This window comes from Bombina bombina, chromosome 6, assembly GCF_027579735.1.
Source record: "Bombina bombina isolate aBomBom1 chromosome 6, aBomBom1.pri, whole genome shotgun sequence".
Classification (NCBI taxonomy): domain Eukaryota; kingdom Metazoa; phylum Chordata; class Amphibia; order Anura; family Bombinatoridae; genus Bombina; species Bombina bombina.
Window position 1 is genome coordinate 177652118 of NC_069504.1, and position 25421 is coordinate 177677538.

Genomic DNA, 25421 nt, shown 5'->3' on the forward strand with positions numbered 1-25421 from the left:
GACGAAAGGCAAACAATGGCTGGGGGATGAGGGAAGTGGGGGAGGTATTTAAGCCTTTGTCTGGGGTGTCTTTGCCTCCTCCTGGTGGCCAGGTTCTGAATTGCCAAAAGTAATGAATGCAGCTGTGTACTCTTCTCATTTAAGAAGATATACTTAAAGGGACAGTATACACTAATTTTCATATAACTGCATGTAATAGACACTACAATAAAGAATAAGATGCACAGATACGGATATAAAAAATCCAGTATAAAACTGTTTAAAAACTTACTTAGAAGCTCTCAGTTTAGCTCTGTTGGAAAGGGAGCCGGAAAGCCCACTGCAAGTGGGCAATAAGACACTCCCCCCTCCCCCTTCTTTTGCATATGAAAAGACCTTTTACAAAAACATGTGCAAGCTGGAGTAGGTATCTAACGGTATTCTCATAAAACTTTGGGGCTTGGTTAGGAGGCTGAAAATCAGAGCAATGTTATTTAAAAATCAGCAATACTATAAAATTTAAAAAAAAAAAATTATGCAAAGAAAAAAATAGTGTATAATGTCCCTTTAATATTATCATTTAAAACAGGGTTTCAAAAATTCTTGGAGTAAGGTGTACAATTCTGAAAAAATTCTAGTTATGCCTAACATTTTGTAATATTCAGTATACAGTATAAATACCTATATAAAATATATAGCTAGCATCTCAGCTTAGATCTCCTTAGATCTTTAAAGGTAGTGAAATATGTTTTACAGAATCATGTGCCCAGGTGAAAGTGCAGTTTGGGATACTTACTTTTTTTTTTTATTATTATTATAATTTTATTAGTGGTCAACAAAGTACAAGTTTTATGTTCAAACAACAAGTACGAGTACGACCATTTCAATAATAACAACAAATAAAGAAAACAAAACAATTCCAAAGCAAACCGGTTATCATGTTTCAACATATTATGAACGAACACCATCTGCAGAACATAAATTCAAACAATCTCATGTATAGATCCTGTTGTGGTAAGAGTAGTCACTTTGTTAAAGTCCCCCTCCACTGTAGAGCCTGTGCCATTAAAGGAACATGATACCCAAATGTTGAAGTACTTGAAACTGATGTAGCATAACTGTAAAATTTGACTACAAAATATCACCTGAACATCTCCATGTAAAAAAGATATTTTACTTCAAAATTCCCACCCCACTGTAAAAAAGACTTTAAGCAGCCAATCAGGACTTGCAAGGGAGTGTGCATCTGTCATGGCAGGCACAGTCATGTTATTTTCCTATTCAGTTTAAGTAAGTTTACTATGAAATCTCACAAAATTTTAGTGAAATCTCATGAGATCACAGCAAAAGCAAAGAATTACCTTTTCTCAACTTGCAGCTGGTGAGCTGAAGAAATTTTCAGGTAAAATATCTTCTATTTTTACATAGAGATATTCAGGTGATATTTTCATTTCAGCTTTTTACAGTTATGCTGCATCACTTCAAGTGATTTAGATAATAAGTATTATGACCATTTAAAGTGATAGTAAACTTCTATGTTTATAGTAATAGATACTCTATTTCTGTATTCACTGATGATTCAGGCTGTAGCCAATCGTATCGCACTTCCTTTGGCGTGCAGCAAGTTAATAACAACGCCCCTGTTTTTGATGCCAAAAGGGGGCGCGATACAATTGGCTTCAGCCTGAATCATCAGTGAAGACAGAAATAGAGTATCCATTACGGGCGGCGGAAAAGCACAATATATAAAAAGGGTATTTATTTTTAAAAATTAAGCGTTTACAATGCATTTTATGAATGAAAGGGCCCATCTTTTACTTATGATTACAAATATTTTTACTATAAAGACATAGAAGTTTACCATCACTTTAAATAGCGAGCTCCCACACAGGTTGAAGGCATAAGCCACATAGACAGGTCATACTACTTTCAAGTAGATTGCACAGGCAGTATGGCCTTTGATTGGATGAACCACCCTATTCCTATTTTTATGGTGGGCTATAAAGGGGGACAACAGAGATTTCAGGGGGTAATATATGGGGGGAAAAGAACACTTTAAAAGGGCACATACTACATGATCCTATAAAAATATTATTGATGTTTACAGTTCCTTTAGGTCAGCCCTTCTTAAACTGTGGGTCGCGACCCCATATGGGGTCGCAAAACCCTAATGTGGGGGTCGCGGGAGCTGTGGGGAATTTAACAAACAGTCTGACTCTAACAATTGAGCAGTGACGTCGGTCAGACACGCAGGCTCAGCAGCAGATCAAAAAGGACAGCGACTCACTGACTAGACATCAAGACATCGTCACAGAGGGCCAGGCTGGGCCACCAGACAGACTCCAGTAGACCAGAGGCGCCATAACTGTTATGAGGGAGGGAATCGGATACATAACGTATGGTTCCTCCGGCTTCCTACAGCCCAGCTGATACTCAACTCCTCCCACCACCTTCCGGAACCCTCTGAGCACACGGATCTCTCTCGGTACATAACCGAGTCTCTCAGCCTGCTATCCAGAGCACCACTATTTGATTGCCACATTGACTTCACTAACCAGACGTCTGAGGTTCCAGTCTACCCCTTTACTCGCATCCTAGATTCCGGGTACGGTAAGACATATAATAATAATATCCAATTAGATGAGCTTTAACCTTTCACACACTTTCTCTCGTCTCAAGTAAGCTCTTAGGTCGGAACTAAAAACCGCAGGTCCTAGTTTCTGTTGGGAAGTTACACAGCATTGCTCAGGATGTCATAGTTGCTGTAGTAACACTAGAAACATTTTTCTACCGAAACTGAACATTAGAATGATGTCACTATAAAGAATTATATGTCTGAAGCGAGACAATGAGCCCTGGCAGGTTGTTGTAGCCTGGTTAGGAAAACATTATTATCTACGAGTGTTGCGCCAATTTAACAAGTGTGAATTATATACACACACAGTTGACTGTAAACCTTGATTGTAACCCACTCTGACTGTTCCCACTTTCCTCAATCCATGTGATTTCTCCCAAGTGATAATCCTTAAGAGGTGTTACAAGGCTTGTATTTAGAATGATCAAATACTTAGGAATGGGTTAGCAAGCACTGCAGCCTAAGCCAATGCCAATTTTTATGGAACTTGTCAAGGAGATAGATTTGCTGGCTAGAATTTTTGCTTTTATTTGGTGTTAATTCATTCAGTAGATATAGTTATAAAGTTATCAAGCATCTACAGTGAAACATAGGTGTGCACTAAGGGTAGTACTATAAACACAATAATAATAATATACCCAAAGGATGTGATATAAAAGTATATTCTCTTTACGGTGCATGGCTTCAGCTGCTTTAATCACATTGTTGTTTATTTTCTGCACCTTGCATCCATTATTATATTTACTTCTAAGTGGTAGAATCAATTCTAAGCTTTTGTTATTGTTGCTATGTAGTATACTGTTTTTCACTTAAACAATTTAAGTTTCCCACATATTTTTTTTTTTTTGTATACATTTTCAAGTGATAATTGTATTTGGAAGGCTTCATTCCTATGGATTAAACCTTGGGGCAACCACCATGTTTATAATGTGCTGTGACAGTAATTCAAACCCTCACAGCAAAGGAAACTGTTTTAATAGCATTTAAACTGTCATATGGTTTACTAAAATGTGCAATGTATTGTAGTCCAGGGATATACCCTTTTTTAAAGCCTAAATATATATGTATGTATAAGATACACAACTTTTCTGCCAGTGATGTCTAATTAAACTAATTTCTGTTTGCAAAATATTGCATACCATATCATTGCGTTAATATTAGGTTGGAAGAATTACCTCAAATCAAAATTTAGTAACATCATAATATGGCGGTGCTACTGTCAGTGGGTTTAGTAATATCATAATATGGCGGTGCTAATGTCAGTGTGTTTAGTAACATCATAATATGGCGGTGCTAATGTCAGTGTGTTTAGTAACATCATAATATGGCGGTGCTAATGTCAGTGTGTTTAGTAACATCATAATATGGCGGTGCTAATGTCAGTGTGTTTAGTAACATCATAATATGGCGGTGCTAATGTCAGTGTGTTTAGTAACATCATAATATGGCGGTGCTAATGTCAGTGTGTTTAGTAACAACATAATATGGCGGTGCTAATGTCAGTGTGTTTAGTAACAACATAATATGGCGGTGCTAATGTCAGTGTGTTTAGTAACAACATAATATGGCGGTGCTAATGTCAGTGTGTTTAGTAACAACATAATATGGCGGTGCTAATGTCAGTGTGTTTAGTAACAACATAATATGGCGGTGCTAATGTCAGTGTGTTTAGTAACAACATAATATGGCGGTGCTAATGTCAGTGTGTTTAGTAACAACATAATATGGCGGTGCTAATGTCAGTGTGTTTAGTAACAACATAATATGGCGGTGCTAATGTCAGTGTGTTTAGTAACAACATAATATGGCGGTGCTAATGTCAGTGTGTTTAGTAACAACATAATATGGCGGTGCTAATGTCAGTGTGTTTAGTAACAACATAATATGGCGGTGCTAATGTCAGTGTGTTTAGTAACAACATAATATGGCGGTGCTAATGTCAGTGTGTTTAGTAACAACATAATATGGCGGTGCTAATGTCAGTGTGTTTAGTAACATCATAATATGGCGGTGCTAATGTCAGTGTGTTTAGTAACATCATAATATGGCGGTGCTAATGTCAGTGTGTTTAGTAACATCATAATATGGCGGTGCTAATGTCAGTGTGTTTAGTAACAACATAATATGGCGGTGCTAATGTCAGTGTGTTTAGTAACAACATAATATGGCGGTGCTAATGTCAGTGTGTTTAGTAACAACATAATATGGCGGTGCTAATGTCAGTGTGTTTAGTAACAACATAATATGGCGGTGCTAATGTCAGTGTGTTTAGTAACAACATAATATGGCGGTGCTAATGTCAGTGTGTTTAGTAACAACATAATATGGCGGTGCTAATGTCAGTGTGTTTAGTAACATCATAATATGGCGGTGCTAATGTTGTAGCACACCGAAAGTGACCAGAAAATGAAAATATGATTAATCATTTTTGCAATATGGATTTACTTATAATGATCATGATGGTGTGGGAAAACCTCTTTGCCTAATTTGTAAGGAGGTTTTGGCTGCGGAGAGCATGAAACCAGCCAAACTAAAAAGACATCTTAATACCAAGCATGCAGCGTACTGCAATAAACCAAAGGAAATTTTTCAAATAAAGAAAAAAAATCTTTTGAGACATTTGTTACTGTCAACGAAAAGTATTTACTTGCATCTTACGAAACTTCTTATTTAATTGCAAAAACTAAAAAACCCTACACAATAGGTGAAGATCTCGTGTTACCTGCTGCTATTAAAATGTCAGAAATAGTTCATGGGAAAAAGTTTGGGGATGAAATTCGTAAAATTCCTTTATCGAATTATACTGTTTCCAAAAGAATTTCTGAAATTAGTAATGACCAATTCCAGCAGCTTATTACCAGGCTTAAGGACAGCCTGAAGTTTGCAATTCAGTTAGATGAAACAACTGATATTTCTAACATGGAACATTTGTTACTTTATGTAAGATATGTTTATGAAGGAAGCATACATTTGGAATTATTGTTTTGTCGCCCTTTGGAAGGACACAAAAGAGGGGAAAATATATATCTTAAAGTAGATTAATTTTTCAAAAAATAAGGGTTACAGTGGAAAAACTGTGTTGGAGTCTGTATAGACGGCGCTGGAGCAATGATGGGCAGAAATGTTGGATTTTTAGCAAAAGTTAAAGCTGGTGGCAATGAACATATCACTTTTACTGACTGCATGATCCATCGGGAGGTACTCGTAGCCAAAAAATTATCACCAGATTTAGATGTTGTGCTTCGCGATACTATCAAAATCATTAACTTCATCAAAAGCCATGCCCTTAACATTCGTTTGTTTTCAAACCATTGCAAAGACATGGACTCCGATTACAAAAGCTTATTACTACATGCAGAGGTAAGGTGGCTCTCAAGAGGGCGAAGTTTAAACAGATTATTGAAATTGAAAGATGAAGTTGCTATATTTTTGACTGAGCAGGAATCCAATTTTGTTAATTTTTTTCATGATGACTTATGGCTTTCAAAACTGTGTTATTTGTCGGATATTTTTGAAAAACTCAATGATTTAAACATGTCTCTTCAAGGAAAAAATTGTAACATATTTGTGTTAAAAGATAAAGTTGAAAGTTTTACTAAAAAAGTTAACATATGGAAGAATAGGGTGGAAAAGGGATCTTTAGAAATGTTTACAGCTACAGATAAGTTTATAATTGAAAATAACCTTCCCAAAGATTTAATTGCAAGAGTTATAATTTATCATCTGAAGTGCCTCCAGACACAGTTTCAGAAATACTTCTCTTCAAATTTTGATTCACAAAAACAAAGTTGGGTTCAAAAACCATACTCAATGGAAATCGAAAACGTCAGTCATCTGCCATTTAAAGTTCAAGAAGAATTTGCTGAGTTATCAAGTGACACAGGTTTTAAACTTGAGTTTCAGCAAAAATCGTTAACTGAATTTTGGCTTCAGATTAAGACAGAATTTGCAACAATTTCTGAAATGGCCCTAGACATACTTCTGCCATTCTGTACTACGTATTTATGCGAAGCAGCGTTTTCAGCATTGACGAATATAAAAACAAAATATCGATCAACTCTGAAAAACGTTGAAGATGCTCTACGTCCTGCAGTTTCAAATATTCAGCCAAAATTTAATTCTTTATGTAAAAATAAACAAGCACATCCATCTCATTAATATGCAAATTTGATTTTGTCTTTAATAAATGTTAATATTAAATGTATTCCAAAGAATTGCTTTAAAATAAATGTCGTAATGATTTATTATCAGTAAATGTTTGATTTGTATACCGATTTTATATACCCGGGGTCACGTAAAAATTTCTTGAGTGAAATGGGGTCACGAGTGAAAAAAGTTTAAGAAGGGCTGCTTTAGGTTACAAATAAAATGTATAAACTCACTAAGGTAAGTACATACCAATTTTGGGGAGCTGCACAATAGCATGTTGACAAATAATGTCTGAAATAAATGCATTACAATATATATATATATATATATATACTGTACAAGAAAATGTAAACATTAGGTATTTACCCTATTTCCAGCATTAATGTTCCCTCCATGTTCAAGTAGTTCAGTTGCTATTTGTATTGATGGAATTTGAGCAGCAAAGTGAAGGGCAGAATTTCCATTCACATCTACAAGATTAGGATCTGCTTCATGTTGCAGTAAAATTGTAGCACAGAGTTCTTGCTGACACTGGACAGCCTATTTATAAATTTAAAATGAAAATTAATTACAACACAAAGTATATTACTTCTCTTACAAAAAAGTAAATACATATTTCAATGAAAGCATGAATGAATGCATTAATTAATTAACATGTAAACATAAGTAACAATTTTTTTAATTGATCTTTAATGACCAAATATAACAATGACATTACAAACAATGCAATAAAGATAAGTATTTTGCATTAAAGTCGGTCGAAATTTTTGTATCAATAAGAGAGAGAAAACAATGTGTTCGCAAAAGAGCGTGTGATGCTCTATATCTTCATAGAGAAAGACATGGATGATATTCAGAATAGCAAGCCATATTACTAACATTTTAGTTTTTTGTAATACACTAAAGAAGTTCTACCTATAACAAGAAAGCATTACATTATGTGTGGACTAAGTACTAGAAGTAGTATAGTTACTTTGGTACATAGATTACAGTTTTTAATACACGGTTTAGAGCTATTGAAAAGGCGATATATATCTTAACCTTTCTTGTCCTTCAAGGATTTGGTTTAGTTTGAGGCTCCATACAATATGTGATCACTGCTCAGCAGTATGAATTGAACTGATATGCTTTGCAAGAGGACTATACAGACCAAACCCATAGAACACCACTGTATACACGTCAGATTTCCAATGACTTTTGCATTGAGGCAGGAAAACTAACATCAGCTTGTTTGCTACAAATAAACGAATAACAATTTTTTGGTGCAGGAATAAAATTCCCCAAAATCTTTTGCCATGTAGCGTTTTGTTTTTGTTATTTTATTTAACTGGAAGTGATTTAGGTTTATAGAGAATTTAGACCCTTACTCCTCTGGTCAGCTCGATAAACTTAAGAACAGATATCTCAGAAAGCAATAAGCTATCTACATAATAATAACAACACTATTACATTATTTAATATCCAAGATATCACTTTGTTCTGATCGTTTGTTTCATCCACGTACAATATCTGCATTGTGCTACTTCTTGAGAGGTTATAGGGTATCATGGGATATCTGTACAAACACAAGAAGCACTCAAATAAAAACACACACCACATAGTAACTTGTCCTGAGGGATAGTATCCATCTACCAGAGCAAAATCCCACATTTTTAAAAACATGTTCTTCTAAGATATAAGCACCTTTTAATGGCATTTTTGGATTGACCATAGCTTTTTGTCTGTAAGAGCTATACAGCTCCACATGGTGTCTTTGTAAAGTTCATTACCTTTCAGTTTTAATGGTTGTGTGACTTGCTGAGCCTTTGTAACCCTATGGCTGTCTAAATATGACAAACAAATCTCCATTTTCTACATATTTACGCCATCAAAATTCAGTTTTTCTGGGTACTTTCTCATGGGTAGTTGGTGTGGCATAAAAACCAGTATTGTTACTCTTAATCCTTCTGTGTTAAAGGGATACGAAATACAAATATTTTCTTTTGTGATTCAGATAGAGCATACATTTTTTTTAAAAAAAGTTTCCCCATTTACTTTTATTAACAAATGTGCTTTGTTCCCATGGTATTCTTTGTTGAAGAGATACTTAGGTAAGTGTCTAGAGCACTACATGGCAGGTAACAGTGCTGCCATCTAGTGCTCTTGCAAATTTTTGCAAACATTCTTGCAAAACTGCTACCATATAGTGCTCCAGACACATGCACGCTCCTGAGCTTACATTCCACTTTATGCCACTCTTGCCACAAGAAATTGCCTATATCTCAGGAAAAGATATGCTTTTAAAATAAATATTTTAAGATTTTGCTCAGGAAGGGTGACAGAAAAGCACTGCCCAATTCTCTGAAAAATCAAAAACGGTGAAGCAAATTTTTTTTAAAGTTGTTGATTTTATAAATAACGACCGCCAGGCAAGTTTCCTATCAATAAGAGATTTGTACAATTCTGCCTCTATGCACTATGTCAGTGGGAGTGCAGCTCTATACTGTACCTCTAGGGCACAGTGGGCATGGGGATCACATCTGTTTCCCCCATCACCCCTGGGGATTTTCTCTCCTTACAGAAGTGTATAGCTGAGGACAGAGGTTACACTTGCTTAAGAAATACATAGCTGCATAAAACAGTATAGTCTAAAGCATACAGGCGCAACATTTTTAGGAAAAAAATATGAAATAACTAAACACGATTCGTCATTACCATCAGATTTTTTTTTAAATAGGAAAAAGCAAAAGAAAGAACTTTACCTTCATTAAAGCAGATCGGCAATCATTGTCACAAAGATTTAGCTTAGATTTGCTTTCTACTAACACTGAAACAGCATCAGGATGCCCATTTGCACACGCAAGATGTAACGGTGTCCTAGAAATGATGAAAAGATTTAAAAAAGATTGGAGTTAGTTTAGCTTACATTTTAAAATGAGACATTTTAATTAAAAGCAAATATTGTATGTAATCATGTTATAGTATGATGCTGTAAATTAGTTATAAAAAAAAAGGATGGCTAACAAAAGGATAGACTACAAGAAATTATGCTTGAGCAACTAACTGCTTGTGCAATATATATCAATATAATTCTGACACTTACCAGAGAAAATGTGAAATAATGTCAAACACAAACTTTTGAAAGACAGGAGTATATGTAATAAAATACACTGCTACTACACAGGTGACCTGCTATGTATGCAGAGATAGGAAAAGTGCATGCACATGACAGTCTCACATAGGTTCTCAAGGCACAAGTCAGAGATGCACGTGCACTCAACCCTACGTGAGATTAGCAGACAACACACACATTCTATTGTCCTAAAAGCTACAATCATTTTTAATAGAAGCATTTTTAATGCATTACAAATAAATTATTTAATTTAACTTTAACTATAATTATTTTGAATTTCAGAGAATAAAATAAACTACAGATTAAACATGTTCTTCCCAGTTTGTCACAAAACCCAGCAGTTAATAAATACAGGTGCATTCCTAACTCCACCACTACCATGTACTAAAACAGAGTTATACCTAATATAACATTGTTCAGTTTTCCTCCTTTTTCCCATTTGTTGGGCTTAAAACAGGAAACTGGAAACCAGGGAGCCACAGTGCCTATATTACTTCTGCCTAACAAATGTGTGGTCTGTTCTACATACATCAATACACTGCCACTCTCATCAAGATCCTTCAAAAAGTATATGGCTAAGTAATGCCTCAATATTTCTGTTAGTCTCTCCCTATATTTTAAATAAATATGTCTTATTTTGATTTGTTATTTAATTAGCAATAGATACATTTTGGGATTTTCTCAGCACAGTTTCATACATTTAAACTACTTTAAGCTTATTATTTAAAAGAACAGCAAAGTCAAGATTCAGACAGAGCATGTGATTTTAAAGGGACAGTCTAGGCCAAAATAAACTTTCATGATTCAGATAGAGCATGCAATTTTAAACAATTTTCCAATTTACTTTTATCACCAATTTTGCTTTGTTCTCTTGGTATTCTTAGTTGAAAGCTTAACCTAGGAGGTTCATATGCTAATTTCTTAGACCTTGAAGCCCACCTCTTTCAGAATGCATTTTAACAGTTTTTCACCACTAGAGGGTGTTAGTTCACATATTTCATATAGATAACACTGTGCTCGTGCACGTGAAGTAATCTGGGAGCTGGCACTGATTGGCTAGACTGCAAGTCTGTCAAAAGAACTGAAAAAAGGGGCAGTTTGCAGAGGCTTAGATACAAGATAATCACAGAGGTTAAAAGTATATTATTATAACTGTGTTGGTTATGCAAAACTGGGAAATGGGTAATAAAGGGATTATCTGTCTTTTAAAACAATAAAAATTCTGGTGTAGACTGTCCCTTTAAACAACTTTCCCGTTTATTATGTGATTTGCTTCATTCTCTTAGTATCCTTATTTAAAAAAGCATACCTATGTAGGCTTAGGAGCAGCAATGCACTACTGGGAGCTAGCTGTTGATTGGTGGCTGCACATAAAATGTGCATTGCTACTCCTGAAAACAAAAGATAACAAGAGAATGAAGAAAATTTGACCATAGAAGTAGATTAGGAAGTTGTTTAAAGCTGTATGCTCTCTCTGAATCATGAAAGAAAAAAAAGTTTGTGTTTCATGTCCCTTTAAAAAAAAAAAAAAAACACAACAACAAAGTATTGATACTTATGAGTTAACACTTGAGTACTCTTTAAAAAATACAAAAGTATACATTTGTGGATTCCTGAGAGCAGGAAGCTCGAAAGTCCATAAAAAACATCAATATGGTAGTATTGATCTTTCTAAGGAATGTAACCTATTAGCCCAAGTGAAACACAATATATACCATTATTCCTCCATCAGGTTTCTATGTCAACCTTATTAGATCTCCCTTACAGCTTAAGGCTTAAAACAAATCAGTTGTCAAGGGGTACTACCGACATGAAGGTGAACTGGAAATAAGAATGCTGCTGTGTTACTTTTAAGACATAGAAGGTGGCTATTTAAAAGTGACAACAACAAAAAAACTAATCAAATTTGAAATGCAAAATAGTGCATCTTAAAATTTGACTAAAGCATTTTAATATGAGCATGTCCACCATACACATACTCTAGTACTGTGTTTCTCAACCGCGGTCCTCAAGTACACCTAACAGGCCAGGTTTTCCTTATAGCTGAGCTAGAGCACAGGTGAAATAATCTGCTGAATAGTAACCATGGTTACTAACCTGTTCTGACCCATCAGCTGATTATTTCACCTGTGCACTAGTTCAGCTATAATAAAAACCTGGCCTGTTAGGAGTACTTGAGGACCGCGGTTGAGAAACAATGCTCTAGCACATGGTGACTTCACACCACACCCCCTCCAGCACTTAAATCATAAACGAGAAAAAGAGACGCAAGCACGTGGTTTGCTGCCGTATATACAGCAAGTTACTGGAATAGAAATAATTGTCAGAAAACCTGTATTATGTTTTTGTTTTTTTAACTGTTTTACATATCACAGTTTAACAAATTGAAGGTATCTGGTAGCAATGACTACTTGGAACTCCTGTGCGAGACCACACACGCACCTCTCACACAGTGGCACAGACACAAACAGAGAGGGAGGGTTAGAAAAATAACAAAACAGCTATCCACTTGTAGTTTCTTTTGCCGCCTTCTATCCCTACTACGCTTTTAAGCTTTGTTAAGCAGTACAGCCTTGGCTTAAAGGAGCCTGTTTAAAAGGATTTAACCCCTTCACTACCATGAATTTCAGATACAAACTTGCTCAAAGTGGCAGAGCATGTTTAGAATTTTGGCTATCACTCAATTTAAACATAAATAGAGCCATTGTGTGCGTGTGTGTTTTTTTTTATTTAGCTATGAAAACCAATATATTTTTAATGTAGAGAACCCAAGGTATTGACCTACGCCCATTTTGGCTTATTTGATGCAATTTGGCCACTAAATATGATCATATAAAAAAAATGTAAACTTTTTTGCAGTCTTTGGGAGTCTTACTGAAATTATTTGTACACAACTACTACAGTCATAAGACAAATGGTTGTAAAAGCTTCTCTCGGGTCCCCTTTGTTCAAAAATAGCAGACAATAGCAGACATGCATGGCTTTGCCATTGTTTTTTGTCAATCAGAAGGCTGCTAATTGCAGCTGCACCCAAAATTGAAGGGGTTAATCAGTTAGCTTGTAAGGTTAATAGGTTAGAAATTACCCTCCTACCCCATAATCCCTACCTGATCCCTCCTAAACAGCTCTCTTCTCTCCTTTCCCCACCACACTGGATAACACCAGTGTTTTCTCTAAGGCCAGTTTTGTGAGCGTCCCATCAGTGAAACAGTTAATAAGGGAACCACACCTTGCAGTCTGCATTGTGTAGACGAGTTTGTGAATTGCTCTGATTAACGGTTTCTCTGCTGGGCCACTTACAATTTTGGCCTTAGAGGAAACATTGATCACCACCATCTTAGGGACTGGCAGACAGTCCGCCATTAAGTAGTTTAGGGCTTTTATTTATTTTTTAAATATATATATATATATATATTTTATTTCTGTAGTGTAGATCCCTCCTCTAGACCCTGGCTCCTATGAATGTTCCCTTGACCTGCTCCTTAGAAGGAGAAATATACAGGGTTCATAGATGCTCTTCTCGCTTTTGCATAAAAATCACTTATATGACAGTTAAATGTTACCTCTGTCCAGCTTTCCCAGCTCTCTATGGCAGGCAGACTCATTGCCTTCTTTTTCTTCTACAACTCTTGTTATAGCCAAGCAAGGATTGCAACACTGAGGGAGTGTTCTCGGCAAGTAATGGTTAAGTCACCACAGTGTGTTGCCACAATTACCATAATGCAGCTTGAAAGTCAAAACCCGATTTTGGTAGCCTCAAGGACCAAACAGTTTTTGTATACAAACAGCAGCAGTGTTCTCCTCAGAACCTTTTTTATTGGGTGCACTACCTGGCTGATTTTACTGACCACCCAGCTAAAATTTTAGCTAAAATTTAAAATGTTCAAACATTATTATTAAATATGAATAATTAAAATAATAAAGTATTCACTGTGCACAATACTTAACAAAATGTTGCAGATCCTTGATAAAGCTGTAATAGTGAAACGTACGTCGGACATTCTTGGATTACGTAATCACATCACAAGGAGGGGTGGAATTCTTGGCACACAGACTAAACACTGGGCTAAAGATTTTGCCGTGGGACTGTGTTCCTGAAGTGTAACAATAGCCGTATTTGGTGTATGCAGTCTTGAGCTGTTAAAGTATCCTGTAACCCAAGAGTGATTGTTTTTGTAATCCTTTTTTAAATTGCTTTTAAATAAAGTGGAACTCCCTGTTATACCCAGGTGACTCCTTGAGCGCTTATCTTAAAGTAATAGTAGCTCAGTCATATGTGAGTACCATTACCAAGAAATCAATTTTAAGTAACCAAAAAACAGTATAACGTTATAGACTTGTTATATGTTTTTATTTGAGGCACATCTGATAACTACTGCAGAACTATCGCTTCTCCATTTCCCTCAGAAATTGCTACAACTGCAACATTTTGTTCACAGTGGATATTTTATTACTTTAATTATTCACATTTGTTTTTGTTAAAGTGACATAATACCCAAATGTTGAAGCACTTGAAAGTGATGCAGCATAGCTATAAAAAACTGACTAGAAAATATCACCTGAACATCTCTATGTAAAAAAAGGAAGATATTTACCTCAAAATGTCCTAAGTATTTACACCCCACTGTAAAGAGACTTTAAGCTGCCAGTCAGAATGCTTGTCCCAGGACAAGCTAGGGAGTGTGCATCTGGCATGTGCAGGCACAGTCGTGTTATTTTTCTATCACTGATCACTGCATAACAATGCAAGACCTCAGCTGATTGGCTACTGTGTTTTTTTTCCAACCTGCATCTTTACAGCAGCTCTAACTGTCCAAAGAGCACTTACTCTGGTGAGCTGAAGAAATGTTGAGGTAAAATATCTTCCATTTTTACATAGAGATGTTCAGGTGATATTTTCATGTCAGCTTTAAGCAGTTATGCTGCATAATTTTCAAGTTATTTAGCATATGAGTATTATGTCCCTTTAAGTATCACTATTCACGTGGAATATATTTTTTTACTTTTTTGCATTTTTATTAAATATATTTGTTAAATTATGCAAATTATTTTATGAGTTGGATAGCAAAAAACTGAAATAATATTAGAGTATTACACTGCCCCAACCTTGCTACTTTATAATACCACCCAGCTGGCAAAATTTTCTGTGGAGAACACCAAGCAGTAGGGCAGTAGACAATACAGGGTTCACAAACCTTGATGTCAGGTGCACCTTTTACGGCACTATGGGTCTATGTAGCCCTGCTTTAGTGACTATATTCCCTACACAAATATGCAATAGAGCCAATTGTATCAGTGGAAAGGCTTCTCCAGTTTAAGGATCCTAACCCACTGAAATTGATTAATTAACGTTAGATTGATCTTCAAGGTAGCAACACACATGCCATTTATGAAAGTGATATGAATCATATATGCAAGATCTATCAAGCTAATTATGTTGTATAAATATATATTAGAAAATCTAATAAAATCAAAGGTCTACACTAATATGAAATAATTTTATTTGCCACAAGAGGAGCCTATCAGAGATCCCTTTAAAAAAGGGAGACAAAAAAAGCCAAGGGGTAACAGATTCGAAGAGGTCTGATTTCATATACAATTGCATATATAGACATCCAAAAGTTAGGCGTACGATCCAGAATTATAGCAGCTTCAGCTTCCAGGCTCCTATGATTTATCAAGCTCTGAAATACGCCATGGCAATCACAAATAGAATTCACCTTAACAGGAGCTAAGAGGATTAATTCAAGTTAAGCTGTGCATCTTATGCATGGTTTCAAGACGAAACTACATCTGTTGGATTTATTACTTAATAAGCGACACATATTCAAAAGAAAACAATGCAGAATTGCTAATAAAAAACATTAAAATATTGCATAAGGGGGACATGAAACCCATTTTTTTCTTTCATGATTCAGATAAAGAATGCACATTTTAAACCATTTTCTATTTTACTTCTATTATAACAATTTCCTTCATTCCCTTGGTAAACTCAGGAAGTATTATGAACGTGTCTGGTGCACTATATTGTAACAGTTTTGCAAGAATGGTATCCATTATCAAAACCACTATATGGCAGCACTGTTTCCTGCCATATAGTGTTCCAGGCACCTATCTAGGTATCGCTTCAACAAAGAATACCATGGGAACTAAGCAAATAGAAGAAAATTGAAAATGTTTTAAAATTGTGTGCTTTGTCTGAATCACAATAGGATTTTTTGGGTTATATATCCCTTTAATATGAACAAAGAATTTTATTAGCAAAAAGGTAGATTCATCTCTAGCTTGCAAAATCTTTTGAAAAGTACCAACTCCATTTCAAGTGCAATATAAATGAAGGATTTATTCTTTAGTATTGTAATGATTTTTATTATTTATAAAAAAGGAAAAATAACATTTCTTGTAATGTATGCACATATCCTGTGAGGGCTTGTATGACACCAATTAGGTTTTCACAGACACAATACTTTCAACCACCACTTCTCTGAGCTTGAATAACGGTACACAGGCCCTCACAGCATATGTGTGTATGCCACTGAAAAACAGTCACAACCATAACAGAAGCATTTTTGCTAATGAAAGTATATTGCAAAAATTATGCTATTTAAATTATAATCCAACCATGCACATTTCAATTTTTACCTTAAAAGGTCCATTTAAATTAGTTTGACTTTCATTGATGGAAAGAAGGACACGTAGATTCACACATAAAATATCTGTTTATGCATCAGAAACAAATCACTGTGTGCAAAAGATCTGCATACAAAATAAATGTCTTAAAACCAACGTTATTAGCACAGTTTGTAATTTTGCAGTCCAGGAAAATATCCAACGGCAACACCTCTTGAATGCTGTTTATCTGATATAAATTAGCTCCTGTATATATCAAACAATCACTGTGTAGCATGAATGAGAGGTTTGAATTCCACCAAGTGCACTTCAGCCTTTCTGGGTGCAGGGAAAAATCAATGTTCATAAAAGTGCAAACAAAAAAGTGGTCTAATATGCTGGATCATGTTATTATTGCACTATTAAGTGCACATAATTATGCTGTTAACACTTAAAACGGGTTAAACACATAGTTAAAATTAAAGCTAGTTCCACAGAACTATTGGGACCTAGCTGAACACATCTGGTGAGCCAAAGACAAGAGGAATAAATGCATAGTACCAATCACTAACTAGGTTCCAGTAGTACATTGCTGCTCTGGAGATCACTTGCAATATGTGTTTAACCCTTTACAGGGGTTAAACATTTAAATCCAAACATCAGTGCAATAATACAATGCTCTAACAAATCAGGGCAATTTCTTTTTACACTTTTATTTCCTTTTAATTCAGTTTGACTTTCACTGGTGTGAAGAATTAAACACTGATTCACACATACATTACATGGTTTTAGATGTATAGGGAGCTAATCCTACAAAGCATAAAACAAAACATGTTTCCTATAAGTTTATCTGGCATGTTTCAGGCCAGGAGATCAAAAAAGTCAAATGGGGATATACAATTGTCCAAATTTTTAAAAATGTGCAAACAAGCAAACGTGCAAACATACACTCAGCTGACCTGTGTGGAAGTTAGGTTCCAGACCCCTCTCAAAATTGTCATAAGTAACACCTAATACATTATTTTTAAAGCTTTGAAATGAAGACTTTAAATCCTAAACAGCATTATAAACCTAATAATATAGATTGTATCATCATCATCAAACTAAGTTTAAAGGGACACTCAAGTCAAAATTAAACTTCATGATTCAGATAGAGCATGCAATTTTAAACAACTTTCAAATTTACTTCCATTAACAAAATGTGCACAGTCTTTTTAGATTTAAACTTTTTAAGTCACCAGCTCCTACTGAGCATGTGCAAGAATTCACAGAATATATACGTATATGCATTTGTGATTGGCTGATGGCTGTCACATGATACAGTGGGAGTGGAAATAGACATAACTTTGCAATTTATTTAACAAAAAATCTACTACTCATTTGAAGTTCAGACTAAATGCTATTGCATTGTCTTCTTATCATGCATTTGTTGATTATGCAAATCTACTGTATTAACTGGTCCTTTAATGAGCAAAAACATTTGCTAACAGCACCTATTTAAATAATCACACAACAGACTGCATCATCATCAAACTAAGTTTAATGAACAAAAACGTTTTTTTACTTGCATTTTTCTGCAAACAGTTCTCTGCATTGTTAGCATGTTAGATAATATTGGGTCTAGACCTATTCTATGCATTTCAATCTGCAGTGATTAATATGCAGTTAGGCACCTTCACCTCAAGCAGCTGGACAGGAAGATAATAGGGAAGTGGCTGCTCGAAAGCTAATGTCTGTTCTGTGTACACAGATCAATTTCAGACCTGTTAAGTTGCATAACTTTGCTGCAAAACAAGCGGACAGCTCCACCTACTGGCTATTTTAATTAGTGCACATGACTGGAAAAAAAAAAACGGCGCAAATTGAACAGGCGTAAACCGAGGGCCACCTGTACTGACAAATGAGCCAGCGGTATACCAACACTTGGTCACATCAAACAAGAAACGCTCACCCTCTCCTCCTGTCATCTGGCGTATCCTGTGTTCATTCAGCGGTGGAGCCTTACCAGCTTACTCGCTCGCTCCTGGATTGCTCCTTAGCAGCTCCACAGTCGACCGCCACAGCCTACTCCCAGGATGATGACGTCAGGTCACATGGTAGAGGGTAACCAACCACAGGTCAGCCTGCTACCCAGTGAGAGTATGGACGGACACTGGTAGTCCGTAATAGAAATAAAGTAAAGAAGAAGTTCTGTCCTTAAAAGTAGCTTTTATTTTATCCATTAAAAGAGGCTATACATCCAAATGGAGGACAATTCAGAATGAGAAGGTTGTGTGCATCAGGATGGCTTACGTGTTTCAGCCGGAGCGGTAGTCATAGCCTAACACACCTGATGTACAGATACAATTTATGCACACAAACATTTTCTCATTGGCTAAAAAAATTAAGAAAATACACACCTCATTCTACAACCTTAAAGGGCTATACAACCTACAGGTGGTTGGAAATCTTACAAACATAGTCCTATCATAATGAAGTGCAATATCAGTTCCCCTAAACCCTAAAATTATACATGTGGGTACAATTAAACTTTCGATAGATATGTACCCTTAGATGCATTAGCAATGGAGATGAATAAAATACCACAATTATTGTTATCCTCTACTATATGCAAACATATGTTACAAAAGGTAACATTCTAATAGTAAACATATTGTAAATTTACATAAGTATCTTTGTTAATTTACATCTTTATTTACTTACATATTCCCATGAATGGTTTAAACAACAAAAACATATATGCATAGAGAATAATTAGAGACCGAATATGACCCATCAACTAATAAGGGCGATCTGTCTCTCAAAATACATCTATTGCACTCTGTAATGGACACTAACTAATGCCAATAGTTGATGAGGTCATATTCAGAATTCAGACCATGAGGAGCACGGGTTCTAAGTCTAATGATCCAGTACATCTCCTGCCTTCCTAGTATTTTAACTATCACCTCCCCGTTTGGGAGTGCTTATTCTTTCAATGGCACACAAGCTCAGAGTGTCAACCTTTTTATTGTGTAGGTTGGCAAAATGCTGCACTAGTGGAGTCTTGGCCTTTCCTAGGGTAATAGTGGATAGATGTTCACGTATCCATGTATTCACATCCCTGGTGGTAAGACCTACGTACTGCAAGGAACAAGAATGACAAGTAATAAGGAAAATTACATAGTCCGACTTGCAATTTAGGCTATCTTAATTGGAAAAGATTCTTGAGTAACAGTAGATATAAAGGTGTCCGTGAAGGATACAAATTCACAAGGTCTGCAGCGCGAATGGCCACAGTTAAACATACCTTTGTGAGATAACCATGAAGAAATTCTCTCTGTTAGATTAGGTAGTTGGGAGGGAGCAACATAGTTAGCAATAGTCTTTGCTCTACGATAGGAGCATCTGATGCCCCTATCTACAGTAGTTACCAAGTGGTCATCTGCAGCCAAAATAGCTAAGTGTTTCCCAACTATGGCGCATACTTGATCATACTGGGCGCTAAAGTCAGTTACAAACGTAACCCTCTTGAAATTCCCTCTATCCTTAGGAATCTTATCCTTCAAAAGGATAGATCTATCCCACACTGCTGGAGATAATACCCCTCCTCAAACTCAAAGAAATTATGGGTTAGGAGAAATTATGCCACCTTATGCGTATATTTTTTAAATTCATCTGAAAATTGCCCATTAATATACAAAAAAATGTTTCAAAGCGTTTAACCCTAACTCGTGTCGTATAGACGAGTAAAGGGCTGTCACGTCAATTGTGAGCCAACAGGATTTTTCAGTCCTCCTGGTGTGTTCCATTGTATTTAGAACATTTTTGGTATCTTGTAAATAACTGGGCAAGTGTTTGATCATTGGTTGTAACACCTCATCCAGCCACTAGACAAGGCTAGACGTTCTTCCCTGGATAGATTGGGATGGGATGTCATCGGTACTGTTTTAGTTTCACCAAATCATCTTCCACTCTTTTTTTTAAAAAAAAATCTCTAGTATAGAACCTCTGCTTCTCTAAAATTCAGAAGCATTTTTAAAACTTAATTTTTTGATTGGAATGCTCTAAATCAGTGCAATGAGTGTAGCCTTCAGTAGATGGGTGCTCTAGTGCAAGTAAGTCACAGGATTCTTGGAACGATAGATCAATTCTATTGGCACTTGGCATAGCATTCATTCATTCAGAAGGCTCAGAATCCCTGAAATGCTTGCACAGAGTAACATTCCTTATTAACCTGTTTAAGTCTATGATTGTACGAAAAATATCAAAGTTGGTACTAGGAGCAACATTTAAACCATAGGACAGCACTTTAAGTTGAACACCTGTCAATTCAAATCTAGACCGATTTATAAAGCTGAAGGTTTGTATCTGGTCTGGGGCCTGTTTCCCCGTAATTGGTACCGGTCTTGTTGATGTTTTGTCTACCCTACCCCTGGGTTGGGTGGGCCCATGGGAAAAACATGCTCCAGCATACTGCGATCCCCCTTTAATCTGGGTAGAACTGAGGCAGCAATAGAGGAGCTATTATAATCTTGTTGTGTATTAGGTAAATACTTTAAATTGGGGTTTACCGTCTGACCAATTGACTTAACCTCCTGTTTCTCCTTATCAACAACTCTTTATTTGGGTCTGCTTGAGCCATTTGGGCAACCTGAGTAATGACATTCAACTGATTTTTCAAAATTCCACTCATCTTACTAGTGCCTTCATCCCCACTAGATGAGTAAACTTCCTCAGAAGTTGCCCCCTCACTGTCAGAAAAGGTAACCGATTAATCTGCACCTCTCTGTCTATTTTTACGTCTAGATCTGTTCTGATTATTAGACAGATTTCTAGAGCCCTGACGATTTTTCTTGTTCCAGATATATACAGTGTTCAAATTGTAATCAGACATATCACGCAAAAATTTGCTATGTTTGATCTCTATAATATATTTTTTGGTATCAGCTACCGCTTTATGTCACACTGTATCAAAAGCTAGAAAGTCCTTGTCACAACTACGATTATTTAGTTCCACCTGTATTTCATTAATTTTTTTTTCTTACATTGGTCAAAAGAGATGTCTTAAATTCAAGAAACATTTGCATCAGTCTCAAGGAGCATTCAGACAACACGGAGTTCCAGGAAGCTATAAACTCTTTATCCGTTACCTCGAATGTAGTACATTTATTAACTCTTAAACCTCTGGGTATTATCCCAAGGTTTATATAACGGTCCAGAGTCCACATGTCCCATTGGAGCCTTGTCTCCTTAACTAGCATTATCTCCATATTTTCAAACAGGGCAGTAAGGGAAAAGCTGGATTTAGCCTCAGAGAATATAAAATCCATTTAAACAACCTCACAGTCCCTTGCCGTTATTGGTAATAGGGAAAAATATTGCACTTTAGCCTCCATTGTGTATATGTATTATCAAAAAGCAACTCTCTGGTAGACTTAAAATGAGTATCCCCAGATAAACAGAGGCAGCCAGATACCCCTCATACAAAGAGATCAAAAACATCAAATGGGGATATAAAATTGTCCATATTTTTCAAAATGTAACAAACATGCACTCAGCTGACCTGTGTGTGTGTTTCAGGCCAGTACTAAAATATTTGATACGCTGTGGTGCTAACGAAATACAAAAAAACTATTGTTAGCAAAATACTTTGTTGTCCTTTTGTTCAAGGGTGGAGTGAAATTAGCACCTTGGAATTTCTGCAATCTGTTTACAACAGTTACCACAGCAATGAACACTTAAATTGCCCCATCACTATAGGGAACATTTTTCACACAGGAGATCCTTATCTGGAAGTTTGGTGTAACATCCAATAGGAGGAATAAATGAGCTGCAATGCATACAAACATTCTACATTGTCACTATGATGGATGAATAGATGCAGAGACTCTCTAAGTGACAGAAACCTTGATAAAGTCTATCTAAGCAATTAACACTCCATTACTGGAATATTTTTACAACATCATAAAATTTGCCAGCCTTGAAAAATAAAGATTGCATTTTAATAACAAAAAAAGCAGTGATCTACTTGTTCTTTTTTCTCTAACATCAAATAATCCATCATTTTTTAAAACATAAATCAATGAATACAGTACTACAAACTTTAAATTAGAACGTTTTAAAAAATTCTATTTGGGTATACTGATTGATACATCTTGTGTTTTTCAAGACACATTCAGAGCTCACTGATTAGACGCGACAAGGATTTCTAGCCTGGAATAAAGTAAAGCATTTTGTGAAGAAGACTTTTATAATCCTGTTCATAAAGCCTCAACATATTATGCATCATCTCACAAAGGGTATGTATACTAGTTAGATTACCACTGCCTGCAATTCCTTGCTACAACTTGCATTAATATTCATGTGTGCGGATGCTATAATATTGTAAAGCTACTTCATAATGCCACCCAGCTGGCAAAACAACAATCTCTGCGGAAAACGTGTGTGTATGTGGTATATATATATATATATATACACACACACACAATGTATATACAAATACACACACAGAGATCTATCTCAATATAGGTAATGCATTGTCTGGGGAAATCTAAGGTCATTAGAACACATAAACATAAATATTGTAGTAAGGACAGCACCAACACAGTTCATGTTATCTCCTCACCTGTTCTCCTTATCCAGCTGGTTGATGTCTTGCTTCCTGAGCAGTTGCTTGATCTTGGACACATCTCCACTGGCAGCAGCCCTATGCAACTTACTTAGGTCCTTATCCTTGAGCTCGTACCCCACAGAGAGAACACTCCCAGTTTCAGATGTACTGGGGGATAAGCCTTTGCTCTTTTTCCTCGCGAAGCTAAATATTTTCTTCATTTCTGGACCTCTGGAACCTCCAAAATCAGCATAGGACGTATCAGCAGATTGTGGCCTCACGTGTAAACCAACTCGCCGGTACCCAGTTTAAAAACAGACCTCACAGCCCCGCCTGCCCCACGTAACCATTTCAGCTTATCCCAGCACAGTGCTATCACTTGCCTCCTGCTTATACCCAACATAACATCAGGAAAACATGGGGTAAGTAAACAGTGCAACCCTCAGTATCCATAGCAACCCGAGCATCAAACCCTCAAACCCATTTAGCCCAACTATCAGTTACAAATAGCCCCGCCCACTCAGTAGCGTAAGCAAGAAAAGTAAAGCCCACCAGAAATCGCGTTTGCGTAATGACGTTGCTGCACGTTGTGATTGGTAGTGGACTGTGGTACTTACACTCATTTGATTACTGGTAGGCACTGGCAGTCGTGTTTTTTTTTACAAGCGCGCTGTAGCTGAACCGTGGTACTACTACTTTTTTTACACAAGCGCGAGCATTACTTTCCAGTGACCTGTAATCTGTTTATGACAAGAGTTTGTTTTGGTTTTTGGATCGTTTCTCTTCTGTGTTAGCACTGCTAGGTGATTGCCATACGACAATGGATAATATCTGAGTCGGTAAAATCTTAGTTTAGCGTTCTAAATTATTTTCGTCTCAAGAATAAAAAAGGGAGCCATATTTTTGAGTATAAAGTCCCTGTTTTCCCCTAGACTTTCCCCTGTCAGCTCTATATTTGTATACATTTCTGCAAGTTTTTATACGTGTGTTTATGCCACTTTAATGGACTGCCTCTATTCACTCTCATAGGTGATAATGCTAATACATACATTATGCCCTATAAAAAAAACTAGGTTTGTCACTTAATGACTACTCTCCAAATATACCACAGACTAAGTGGAATCCAATGTCATCCAAGTTATGACCCTAACGAGGATAGGACCTCTCAAGAGCCCCCTAAATGCAACTGCCCCTCTCTACTGTCATATGTGACAATGCAGATAAATACATTACAAATACAACTGCCCTATAAAAACTAGGTGACCAATGACACCAAAGTTAGTATCCTTACTTGGGGATAAGACCCCTTATAAATCCCCTAAATGCACTGCCACTATTCATTCCCATGGGTGATAATGGCAAACATTTGCCCTATAAAGGTTATGTGACAGTGAGTACAATGAAACCAAAGAACCACAATTTAAAGATGAGATACCTCAGGAGCCCCTTGAAAGCACCGCCCCTATTCACTTTAATCTATACTATAATTGCATTTTTAATGTCCGTCGGCAGTTGCGCACACATCCACAATGGACAAAATAATTCACCTGGATGCAGCAAAGCTGCATCCAGGTGAATTCCGAAAATGGCAGGGTGGTGAAAGAATCCACCTTTGGAATCCACCGGGATGCAGCGAAGGCAAAGCGGAGCATTACAAAACCAACAACTAATCGCCCATATTAAAGTATTAAAAAAAAACGCCTGCATCAAGTATTAAAAAAAACAACTAACCTCCCGCATCAAGTATTAAAAAAAAAACAGCCCGCACAAAATATAACAAAAAAAATCCTACACGAAGTATTAACTCCTAAACCGCAAAATCCCTACATCGCAATAAACCTATTTTCCCTATTAACCCCTAAACTGCAAAACCCCTACATTGCAATAAACCTATTTACCCTATTAACCCCGAAACCGCAAAACCCCTACATTGCAATAAATAAAGGGATACTAACGCCACATTTTTTCTTTCATGATTCAGATAGAGTATGCAATTTTAAGCAACTTTCTAATTTACTCCTTTTATCAATTTTTCTTTGTTCTCATGTTATCTTGATTTGAAAAAAAACAGTAATAAAAGGTTAGGAGCTGGCCCATTTTTAGTTCAGCACCTTGGTAGAGCTTGCTGATTGGTTTGCTACATTTAGCCACAAATCAGCAAGTGCTATCCAGGTGCTGAACAAAAACTGGTCTGGCTCTAAAGCTTACAGTACTGCTTTTTCAAATCAGGATAGCATGAGAACAAATAAAAATTGATAATAGGAGTAAATTAGAAATGTGTTTAAATTCTCATGTTCTGAATCATGAAAGAAAAAAATTGGGTTTAGTATCCCTTTAACTTATTA

The 25421-nt window shown here is 36.2% G+C and overlaps 1 protein-coding gene across 1 annotated transcript in view; it reads right to left on the bottom strand.

The window, feature by feature from the left end:
- LOC128664358 (ankyrin repeat domain-containing protein 26-like) overlaps nucleotides 1-23347 on the bottom strand; it is a 418274-nt gene extending 394927 nt beyond the window's left edge. The window contains exons 1-3 of the mRNA XM_053719196.1: nucleotides 23092-23347; nucleotides 9505-9619; nucleotides 7130-7303 (exon numbers count right to left, since the gene is read on the bottom strand). Coding sequence (XP_053575171.1) covers nucleotides 7130-7303; nucleotides 9505-9619; nucleotides 23092-23297 — 495 coding nt within the window. The 5' untranslated portion in view covers nucleotides 23298-23347. The remainder of the gene's footprint in view (nucleotides 1-7129; nucleotides 7304-9504; nucleotides 9620-23091) is intronic.
- Between the last annotated feature and the right edge of the window lie 2074 nt (nucleotides 23348-25421).